Below are 12,113 nucleotides of genomic sequence, written 5' to 3'. Positions count from 1 at the left end.
TATATAAGATTTTTTTTATTGTGTATTAGATTTTATATTATTATATATTAGAGAATATTTTATAATATTTTGTAAATATTATTATATATAAACAACTCTCCAAATAGTTGAATAGCAGTAGATGTATACTGTATAAAAGCATATTGTTCAACACTAGTGCAGTCAAAGCTGGAGTAGGTTTGCTTGGATTTATTGTTGACTAGATGACCTAAATAAAAACTTTGATTGCACCTGCAGATATGTGGATAAGTGTGCTCTTTTGTAAAATTACATAATTTTCAAGTTATGAAAAAAAGATATAGCTGTAGATTCAAGCTTAAATTTATAGTCTCATTTAGTCATCCGTTTTTAACAAAGGTTATAGTTTTGTTCCACATAGTCACATGTTTAATATGTGGTTGCCTCAAACACCCACTCATGCACACTTGCAGTGCAGAAGAGGTCTGAATATGCAATGGTCTTCTGCATTCTTATTTTTCCGATGAATTAACACTGTGGTCGTGAAACACTTCAGAGACAGTCATACCTCATGTTTTAAGAATTGCGCTTGCACTTTCACTCACATGTGCACACAGGATGTATGTCCGTCCTGCTGTGACCTGTTTCTCTGTGATTACTGTATATGGTGCTGATGTGGCTGGTGGTCGTTTCTGATGGCCATCTTTAGAAAAACAAGAAAACCACAAACTGTTTTCATACAATACTTCACTTCATCAAAACAAAACAAACAAACAAACAAACAAACTTAGATTTGTGTTCAACAACAGTTCACATTTGTGCATTTTGTATGGAGTCTTTGATTTATCTCAAAGGTAGAGACATTTGAGATCAATAATATAACCTCGATGGGTGGATGGATGGACAGACAGATAGATATAGGATGTTCAGTGTCAGTTTTAATTTCTGGAGAAAAAAAAAAAATTAGACTCACTTGATTTCATTTCTGTTCTCTTGCAGAATATTTTGCCACCAGTAAATATTGCCCACACATGAACACACGCCTAGTTAATTTAACTTTTTTTATGTAATTTGTTGGGACCTAAAAAGGCTCTTTGGAGTACCTTTGTAGGCATAATTGGGAACATTCTGTGAGACTTACCACTGACTTGCAATATGTAACATACCTTCATATTTGTCTGTATTTCAATGTAAATTTGAAGACTGCATGTCTGAGATATGATAGTGACACCTTTACAAGCTTGCTCCCTTTACATTTGACTGCAGCCATGAGCAGAGCAATTTGGCTCAACAAAACTATATTATTTTGCAAACCATGACTGTCTTTTGCAGAGGAATATAGGAACAAAAGCATTGATCAACACCTCATATCTTTAGAAACACTTTTGCTTCAATTTGGGTGTGGGGTGAGAGACACCAGGTTGATTTCAACCAATCTTATTCAAGTCTTGGTTTGAAAGTGACCAATCACATCACATGCAAGTCTTCTAAAGAGCATTTTCACTCATTCATTGCTTCAAACATGATCATTTGGGCCATTTTGATCTTTTGGGCTCGTAAGTAGCTTTTTTTCTTCTTTCCACTATTTAAATATATATGTATTTATTGGTCAGTTCCATATATGCATATATTTAGTGTTTAAATGAAATCTCACTGTTCTGTTTTAGCTGGAGTCCGACCTAATCACAATGGTGAAAATGTCTTGTTACAAATATTCCAGCTGGGAGATGATGTTACAATCAAATGCTTTTCTGTAAAAAGTTTTGACAACACAATGGTTTGGTATAAACAGAGCATTGGGCAGATCCCTCGGCCTATCGCAATATCGTACAATTATTGGAAAAATGTTGAATTTGAGGATAAATTTAAAAATGGGAGATTCAGTATTTCAGCAAGTGAAGGATCTTTTCACCTGAACATCACAGCTATGACCAAAGAGGACATCGGAATATACTATTGCGGGACGGTGTTCTTGAATCAAATAGATTTTATCTCTGGAGCATATCTGATGCTAAAAGGTAAAATATATCCAATATGCTTTTGTTTTATAGATTTTGTGTCGGAGTAAACTATTTTAACATTTCTTGTTTAAAACCAAAAGAGTCTCCATGTTTATTTGCTATTTCAAAGGAAGTGAATCTAAAGACTTCAACATGGCATGTGGGGAGAGACCAGTTGTGAATGGAACCACTTTTAAAAATAATGGTAATTCTTAATTTAATTACTATGACCTATAGTTAACTACCTGCTTACTTGGTTACTCACAACAGTGGCCCCAAGAAGTATTTGTATCCTTAAGTCGCACTTAAAATTGGATGAATTTCATTGCATTAGACAACAAAATATCAAACCAAGTGATTTCTGCAAACAAGAACTAACTGCACTAAGTTGGTTTTTAGTAAATGTATAAAGTCAGTTCTCCTCAAGTTCAAAGTTAGGCATCTGTTTTATCATTCATAATGTAAATGTTTTTGTGAAATGTTTTGCTTGAAAAGTGTGCTTGCAGTATCTTTCTTTAAAATTAATCCCACTTGGTAAAATTAATTCCATTTTTTATCTAAAGCAATTTTTGGGCCACTGTATACAGTTTTAAGTCATGGAAAAGTATCTCTAAGTAATGTATATTCACAGTATTTAATAAATTACTTTACTATGAGCAGAATGTTGTGCTTTATTAAATCATTTTTTGGTTCTTTTTCTCTATTTCAGACAACAATAATCAAAAAGCATGGGATCCTGTGTTACTTTGCTTGATATCCTCCAATGTTGTTTTTGTGATAGTAATTATCACACTCCTTGTTGATCACTGCAAACGCTGGGGGAAAAGGCATAGAGGTAAAATTACACCCACTCTTTCCATTAGTTAAGCAGAGTTTAACTGATCCAGAAAAAGTATTATACAGTGTAATATACAAATATGTTGTGCAAACTCTTTAAGTATTCAATCACAAATGTGTATGGCAAAGTTTAACTATAAATGTCTGTACATTTTGAAGGATCTACAAATCTAACATCTCCATCATGTGAGGTAAATTTCTTTCTTTAAAAAAAAATACAAAATCAATTGTCTTCTGTACTATAATATATACTACTAATACTTTAAATATTACACATGTTGATTTGGTTCTCAAGCAAAAAAAAAAAAAAAGCTGTTCATTTTTATTTATTTATTTATTATTTATTTTTTTTAACACAGATTAGAGATTCAGATGTGAATTATGCAGCTGTGAGTTTTGCCTCTGCCCCTCCAGCCAGAAGATCAAACAACAGACATGTGGCTGAATACAGTCAAGTGAACTACAAGCCGACAGATCATATGATTTAACAGAATATCTCCACAAAATTATTTGCCTTTCTGTAAACATTTATTATTGTATTGAGATTGATATTTCAAAAGCATCAATTACTGTAAATATATATACAGAGTTTATCTTCTATTCACAAAAAAAAAAACACTGTTATTGATCAAAGAAATGAAAGATAATAAAAACAAGAATCTGTTTGTATGAAAATGACATGCATCAAAATGTCTTAGAAGCTTAAAGATGAATCTCTGTCCTGTTGAGTCTTGTCATGTTCCTCATAGCTGGAAACACTTGCATAGTCTGATGAATAATGCCTTTGATACCAGTCGTGCACTTTAGCCAAAGACATCTGTATGTCCTCGTCATCGTCACATGAGGACATGTCTGCTATAAGGAAATAAAACAAAGTTTTGGTTTTCTGACAATCTTGACAGTTTTTCAAAAGAAACATAAGTATGTGACTTGAAAGTTGAATTTGCAATTTGTTTGTTGGCAGCACAGTACTTTAGCTATCAGCCACTTATGCCTATGAAATTAAACCTTTTGAATTTTTTGAAAAATTAGTGAATCATATTTTCCTGTAACCTACCATTGGCATCCAGGCATTTTTGTTGAAACTGGATTCGAGAGCTGTTTCTTGCTTCCTTACGAATCCATTCCCTCTCAATTGCATCTTTTAGCTGGTGTTTGTTGATAAATAATTCTGTGTTTACTTCTCCACTTACTGTAAGCAAAAGCATAATGAGGCCACAGACCAAAATAAAGTTATTGCAAAAAAAAAATTACATAAATTTTACAAAAAAATTAAACATACAATCAAGAGATAACTGCATGCTCCTTCCTCTTCTGACAACTCTTTGTGGGGTCACTGTTTTCAACATCTCTATAGTGTCACTCCTGTCCCATTCTTCATTAAGTAATTTTTTTACATCCTTAACTGGAAGCCACTCCGATAGGACTTCTCCTTCTTGAGACTTCTTTTTCTTTTCCTGATGTTCATCATTGCTTTTCAGCAGAGCATTTTCCATTATCATTTCCTCAATCTTCTCCAGTAACTGATTTACTTGGGTGCGATCCTTTCTCATGCTCTCAAACACATGATATCTGTTCCCACACATCTCAACGAGTCTCACAAGGGCATCCCCTTCACTTTCAATGTGGTACTCAATTGGTTTGTTCCCCAATGATCCTCCAAATGTGAAGAGCACCAAGGTTTGCCTCCAGACCTTTTCTCCAAGTGGTCTCATGTTTTCTAACATGACTTCCAAGTGCTCTTCTAAAAACGTTGTGTCTGCCGGAATAACCAAGAGGAAGGCATGGGGGGAATAATCCATTGCCTTCAAGATCTCAGTTTTCACTGAATCTGCGTTCAGTTGTTGCGGAAGGAATTTCCACCAGCTTGGTGTGTCCACCACGGTGATCTGTCGTCCATTCACTTCTCCACATGTTCGGACACACTTCGAAGTCTTGTCAAATGAAATGTCAGTGCCCAAGATGACACTGCCAGCTAATGTCTTGCCTGACAGGACCCAGCCCAGCAGCACAATATTCAGAGGTGTAGCATCATGCCCTGCATCTGTTGATTTTTTTTTTTTTGTAACATATAAAAAATATATAGAATTAATAAATATTTATAATTATAAACAAAATATTATTTTATAATATTGTAATTAAATATTTTAGTTGTATTTATACATTTATTATAAATAAAATATTAAGATATAATTTTATTTTATAACATAAACTGATAATATATTCAGTAACTTCACTTGTCTCAATTAGAAATTTTAGTATATTTTCACGGTCATTAGTTAACATAAGTTAACTACTTTAACATGAACTAATAATGAACTGCATTTCTACAGCATTTATTAATTTTTGTTAATATTAATAATTTCAACATTTACTAATACATTATTTAAATCAAGAGTTGTATTTGTTAACATAATGTTAATGCACTGTGAAGTAACATGAACACATTATGAATGGCTGTATTTTTATTAACATTAACAAAGATTAACAAATACATTAACAAATGTATTGCTCATGGTTAGTTCATAAATTAACCTTATTGTAAAGTGTTACCACAAATTAGATAAGATGCTTGAACACACATGTAAGATCCAGACAGGTGAAACAGAATATTTTTGTAAGTTGGATTCATAAAGACTTCATTTGTTTCTGAAAGAATGATTCAGTAATAGACACATTTTTAACAGTAATTTGTTGTCACCTAGTGGCGAAACTCTGAACTTATTGTAATCGCTGTCCTGTGATTTATCAACAAAATCGCTTAGAAACTTAAAGGTCCCGTTCTTTGTGATCCCATGTTTCAAACTTTAGTTAGTGTGTAATGTTGTTGTTAGAGTATAAATAAAATCTGTAAAATTTTAAAGCTCAAAGTTCAATGCCAAGCGAGATATTTTATTTAACAGAAGTCGCCTACATCGAACGGCCAGTTTGGACTACATCCCTCTACTTCCTTCTTTAATGACATCACTAAAACAGTTTTTTGACTAACCTCCGCCCACAGGAATACACAAGAGTTGCGTTTGTAGAGTGTGTTTGTCGCCATGTCATCGAAACGCTGTTATTTTCATCCCGCAGTCCAATCACCAGGTCTGATTCCGGCTCAAATTGATAGGGTAAAATTAAAGACATGTTTACAATAACACTGAGCGCGTGCATCTCCACGTTATGGTAAGAGGCGTGACCTTTCCGGGCAAGGTTTGCTAAGCTGCTGTCGAATCACAACACAGGAACCGCTGGCACAATCAGAACTCGTTACGTATTTCTGAAGGAGGGACTTCATAGAACAAGGAAGTCATCAGCCCGTTTTTATGACAGTGGAAACAGCGGTATACAGATAAGTAAATTATGTGAAAAATACTGTGTTTTTTTACACGCGAAACATGAACACATGTTATATTGCACACTATAAACACAATCAAAGCTTCAAAAAAACACGAAAAACGGGACCTTTAAAGTCATAATATGTATTTCTGTTTTGAAGTATAACCACAACTTCACTATTGGAGACGCAGAGACTGGTAGGACAAATTCTTTTCAAATCGTTATTTTGATGCATTTAAATAAATCTTACCGTTCCCTTTTCATCTGTATCTGTTTTATAACGAGCAGAATCTGTAAGTAACTTAACAAACGATAGACAGATAACCAACGAATAACCTATTACGTTGCAGTTTGGAAATGTTGAACACAATTGAATAAATTCAAGGTGCACATTTTTATTATGCAAAGCTCTGTCTTTTACAAATGAGTCTCTTTTGATCTTTACTAAATTAAGATGCTTGTGACTCAAACCAGCAACAGTTAAAAGAACAAAGGATCATCTAAATCATATTGTACTTTGCTGTTTGATGATCATTCAATATCAAACAATGACAGTACAAACAGTAGTGTCATTTATAGTATCAAACCATTGTGTCAGAGGTGAATATATGCAGGTTTAACCCTCTGGAGTCTGAGGCTGATTTGGGGCCTGGAGAAGTTTTGACATGCCCTGACATTTGTGCTTTTTTCAGTTGTTCATAAACATATTAATGACACAAGTGTCATTACACTGTATTCAGCACAAACTAGGCTACCATAATATGTGAGGAACATGTGTGTACATGTTTGTGTTTTTGAAGGAATAACGTTTATGCGTGGTTACTGAAAAAACAAAAAACTTAAGTCACTGATATAAGGCCAATAAAAGTATATTAAATCTGTGTTCACAAGACTTTTGGGTATTGAAGGTTGTAGACTAGAGTTTTTGCTTCAAAATTATGTAAAAATTATGCTGACTACTCTTTCATTTATAACAATATACTGATTTAGTTTTTGTAAGACACTTTTTGCCAAGAAACACGGTATGCGAGGAGGCGTGAATCTCCATGAATAATGGCTCATTCTCACCTGTGAAGACAAAAGAATTGAATAGTAATGACCTGAAAAGACTTGCATATTAATGAGGCATTTCAGTCAGGTAGGCTGTGAAAAAAAACTTCTGTGATGTCTCAAGCTCATCATGGTATATGAAACATACAGAAAAATTTTATTACAATATAAAATAATGGTTTTATATTATACTTTAAAATATAATGTATTTCTGTGATGCAAAGAGTCTGAATATAGGCTTTTAGTTTAAAAGCATGCACATTTGGAGAAATATAGGATTCTCATATGTTTATGTCAATTTTCTATACAGAGGAGTTATTTTTTATTTAATATTCATTGTTATCTCTATGAGCGCTGGTGTGTGCAATTCATACTGCAGCCGGAGGGCGCTCTGTGCATTTTAGTCCACAAATTCACCTAAGAAGAAGACGATATTCCATGAATGGTGTTTACCAATTCATACTACAGCCGGAGGGCGCTAAAGAAACAAAAACTCACTTAAAACTTATCAATAGAAGAAAACAAACAGGAATTTACTGAATGTCTTCCAGAGATCGCTAACCATGGCTTTTTCATCCAGATAAACAATTTTCAAGGCAATAAATACACGATTGAGATGATGAATGCATGTGTTGTCTCTGAATTTGCCTGTGAATAGCGCTGGCTCCGTGGGTGTGGCCGCATTAGTGGGTAATGAGCTGAATCACGGACTCTGACATGGCTCTCTTTTCATACAGATTACATAAACACAGAATGTTTGTTTTCGATTTGACTTGCACGATTTAAAACCTGACATTTCAACGTTTTGTTAGACATAAGTATGAATTTTTTGTGATTAGTATTCACTAAGTTACACTTCATTTTCTGAGAACTATCAGATTGGACTTCGTTCAGAGGGAGATGAGAGATCACGCATCATGTTAGTTTTCTTTATTTTACAAAAAGCACAACATTTTGTTTTTACTCTGAGTGTATACAAATAAAAGGAGATATTCTATAGTTTCAATTGATGTATTACTTATGTCTCTATGACAAAAAATGACAGAGTATTTTAAGTCTGTTTTGCTGCAATGTGAAAAAAAACCTGCAAAACGCGCCGGCGCGTTTTTAGACCTCAGAGTGTTAAAGGATTTCAGGCTGCTTCCGAGAAAATAAGAATATGTACATAGTTTAATAATCTATCTCTCGGCCCTGCACAGTTTCGGCCCTGAGCTCACTTTTCCAATCTCCCCGGATAAAATAATGGGTCCAGCCACGCCCAAAGAATTTCTGGGCTTCAACTCGAATACAGTTAATTTCCAGGCCTCACGGCATAAGGAATCAATAAGATTCGCTTCTACCTTCCTAAACAGTCCAAGCTGTTCTAAACAGGAATTACTATCTTCGCTCAGCTACTTAAACTTCATGATGCGAGTAATTCCACAAGGCCACTCTTTCATCTTACATCTCCTCACTCTTGTATCTTCAATTCATGCGCTAGAAACAAGTGTCAGGCCACAGCAGCAGCAAGCCTGGGTCGTGCCTCAGATTATCCACTTTCCTCCTCCCTCCGCCTAGCCACACACCGCGGCTTTCACCGGCGCCGCACCCCATCCAACAATGCCCGCCCCTCTTGGTGAATGCCTTCCCTCCTAACGTGAGGATGCCTCTACTAGCGGAGCAAGCTCAGCCATCTCAGCCATTTCATCCCGCCATCTCTCACCCTACCTCTCTTTTGTCTTTGGTCTACAGTTCAACTACGGACCTTAGCGTGAGGCTGCCTCCGCTATCGCCGCAGGCCTAGACGTCCTATTTTCCCCAGCTTCCCTCTTTTTCTAACTACCCTGTTCCTTCCCAGGCTCCAACTACAGCCACCCAAAAAGGCCTCTCCCAGCATCAGATTCAAACATTTTGGTCGATGGTCATCAGAAGCTTTTAAGAACTACATCCAATCTAATCGCTTCCATATTAAAGAAGCCCAACGAACACCTGTCAGCTAGTTTCAACTCCAGCTCATTTTCTCACACATACCTGCAAGCCACCATATCCAAATCCATTAATACCACCATTCCAATACAATGGAAATTTTCTATCATTGCCGCAGCAATGATGTGCCTCGGCTCCCGCAGGAGCTCGGTTATTATTGCTAATATCTCCACTGCAGCACCAGTGATGTTCCCTCTGCTCCCGCAGGAGCTCAGTTATTTTGGCTAATCTCTCCACTGCCGCAGCAGTGATGTCGCCTCGGCTCCCGTAGGAGCTCGGTTCTTCTGGCTAATTTCTCCACTGCTGCAGCAATGTCGCCTCGGCTCCCGCAGGAGCTCAGTTTTCTGGCAAATTTTTCCACTGCCGCAGCAGTGATGTCGCCTCGGCTCCCGCAGGAGCTCAGTTCTTCTGGCTAATATCTCCACTGCCACAGCAGTGATGTCGTCTCGGCTCCCGCAGGAGCTCAGTTTTCTGGCCAATTTGTCCACTGCCACAGCAGTGATGTCGCCTCGGCTCCCACAGGAGCTCAGTTCCTCTGGCTATTCTCTCCACTGCCGCAGCAGTAATGTTGCCTCGGCTCCTGCAGGAGCTCAGTTTTCTGGCCAATTTGTCCACTGCCACAGCAGTGATGTCGCCTCGGCTCCCGCAGGAGCTCAGTTCCTCTGGCTATTCTCTCCACTGCCGCAGCAGTAATGTCGCCTCGGCTCCCGCAGGAGCTCAGTTCCTCTGGCTATTCTCTCCACTGCAGCAGCAGTGATGTCGCCTCGGCTCCCGCAGGAGCTCAGTTCCTCTGGCTATTCTCTCCACTGCCGCAGCAGTGATGTCGCCTCGGCTCCCACAGGAGCTCAGCCCTGTCTAAACTCACCTTCACTGCCACAGCAGTGATATCGTCTCGGCTCCCGCAGGAGCTCAGTTTTCTGGCCAATTTGTCCACTGCCACAGCAGTGATGTCGCCTCGGCTCCCACAGGAGCTCAGTTCCTCTGGCTATTCTCTCCACTGCCGCAGCAGTGATGTTGCCTCCACTCCCGCAGGAGCTCAGTTCTTCACTGCTACAGCAGTGAAGATATTAGCCAGATGTTGCCTTGGCTCCTGCAGGAGCTCAGTTCCTCTGGCTATTCTCTCCACTGCAGCAGCAGTGATGTCGCCTTGGCTCCTGCAGGAGCTCAGTTTTCTGGCCAATTTTTCCACTGCTGCAGCAGTGATGTCGTCTTGGCTCCCGCAGGAGCTCAGTTGTTCTGGCTATTCTCTCCACTGCCGCAGCAGTGATGTCGCCTCGGCTCCCGCAGGAGCTCAGCCCCGTCTAAACTCACCTTCACTGCCACAGCAGTGATGTCGCCTCAGCTCCTGCAGGAGCTCAGTTTTCTGGCCAATTTCTCCACTGCCGCAGCAGTGATGTCACCTCCGCTCCCGCAGGAGCTCAGGCCTGTCTAAACTCACCTTCACTGCCACAACAGTAATGTCTTCATCCATATGACGAGAACTCTCCTGGCCCTTCAACCTAACCCTTCAAACTGCACATTCAGCCTATGCAATGCAATTTTTGGGGGTCATCAGTAATGTTTCCGGCTGCTGTCCTGCACTGGTTTTCAATTTTTGGGGGATTACTTTGGGTTCAGGCCAAAATACCGAGCTCGGAGCCCTCTCCTCGGACAGCATGCCAAATATGCATACTACTACGCATACTATTTACTATCTGATTATTTGTAAGTGTGAACTCCTGAAATTATGTTTTATTAACAAAATTTGGGAGGAGCAACGTTCAAATAATCTGACTAATCATCACGTAATTTCAGCCAGCTGTTAGCAATCAGTAATCAACATATCTACCCAATCAGCATGAGTGAAAGCATATATATATATATATATATATATATATATATGTATATATATATATATATATATATATATATATATATATATATCAATCAATCTTTATTTATAAAGCACATTTAAAAACAGCTGATGCTGACCAAAGTGCTGTACATGTCACAAACATAAAAATAACATAAAAAAAAAAAAAAAAAAAATTCATAGAAAGCTAAGGAAAGGCTAAGGAAAAGAGAAATGTTTTCAGGGATGACTTGAATGTGGCAACAGAAGGGGCTAGCCTGATATATAAAGGTAGGCTATTCCATAATTTGGGTCCCACAACTGCAAAGGCCCAATCACCTCGTTTTTTAAGTCGAGTTCGTGGTACAACAAGTAAGCACTGGTCACATGATCTTAAGGTTCTTGACGGGGAGTGGTGAGAAAGTAAACTGGTCAAGTACTCAGGGGCCAGATTGTTAAGAGCTTTATAAACATAAAGTAAAATTTTAAAATCGACTCTAAATTTGATAGGAAGCCAGTGTAAGGCTGATAAGATGGGAGTAAAAGACTCATGCTTGCGCGTCTTAGTGAGAAGTCTAGCTGCTGAATTTTGAACCAACTGTAATCGAGAAAGTGATGATTGGGAGACCCCATAATAAAGAGAATTACAGTAGTCCAGACGTGATATAACAACAGCATGGATCAATGTTTGAAAATCACCTTTAGATAAAAATAATTTTACTTTTGAAAGCTCTATATATATATAAAGTGTCTATATATATATATATAGACACAGTCGACTCACCCATATTCTTCAGCAGTTTTATCCTCACTGTGTGTCCTGCCTGGGCCTGGCCCATGCTGAGGCAGCCTTCCTGGACTCTGCACGCACTGCGCAGACCTGCCGGTGCGTATTCTGAGAGCCAGGAGGATAGAATACAGCCGCTGTCTCTTTTTCTGGATGCATAGAGAGCCATTCCGGGCATATCTCTCTTCATTATTCTCTTCAGTTCAGACGCAGACCACCCCGTTTCAACGGCGTGGTCCCATCTGTAACGTTACCCCAAAACACCTGTATTCTAAGACAGGAAGTTCACAGTCTGCTTGCGAATGGAGCGATAAAACACGTCCCTCCGAGTGAGCTGGAAAGCGGGTTTTACAGCCACTATTTT

The 12,113-nt window shown here is 38.2% G+C and overlaps 2 protein-coding genes across 2 annotated transcripts; one reads left to right on the top strand and one right to left on the bottom strand.

The window, feature by feature from the left end:
- The first annotated feature begins 259 nt into the window (after positions 1 to 259).
- Positions 260 to 3,296, top strand: LOC125265439. Its single transcript, XM_048185654.1, has 6 exons — positions 260 to 1,514; positions 1,626 to 1,976; positions 2,089 to 2,163; positions 2,668 to 2,793; positions 2,955 to 2,986; positions 3,155 to 3,296. Exons 1-6 carry the CDS (start codon positions 1,481 to 1,483, stop codon positions 3,281 to 3,283), a joined length of 747 nt encoding a protein of 248 aa, XP_048041611.1. The 5' UTR covers positions 260 to 1,480; the 3' UTR covers positions 3,284 to 3,296.
- Positions 3,297 to 3,358: 62 nt separating this feature from the next.
- LOC125265438 lies at positions 3,359 to 4,852 on the bottom strand. The gene is made up of 3 exons (XM_048185653.1): positions 4,078 to 4,852; positions 3,853 to 3,987; positions 3,359 to 3,650 (listed from the first exon to the last, which is right to left on the bottom strand). The coding sequence occupies exons 1-3, from the start codon at positions 4,595 to 4,597 to the stop codon at positions 3,490 to 3,492; spliced, it is 816 nt and encodes a 271-aa protein (XP_048041610.1). The 5' UTR covers positions 4,598 to 4,852; the 3' UTR covers positions 3,359 to 3,489.
- Between the last annotated feature and the right edge of the window lie 7,261 nt (positions 4,853 to 12,113).

Source organism: Megalobrama amblycephala, linkage group LG3 (assembly GCF_018812025.1).
Source record: "Megalobrama amblycephala isolate DHTTF-2021 linkage group LG3, ASM1881202v1, whole genome shotgun sequence".
NCBI lineage: Eukaryota > Metazoa > Chordata > Actinopteri > Cypriniformes > Xenocyprididae > Megalobrama > Megalobrama amblycephala.
This window is presented reverse-complemented; position numbering and strand designations above follow the sequence as displayed.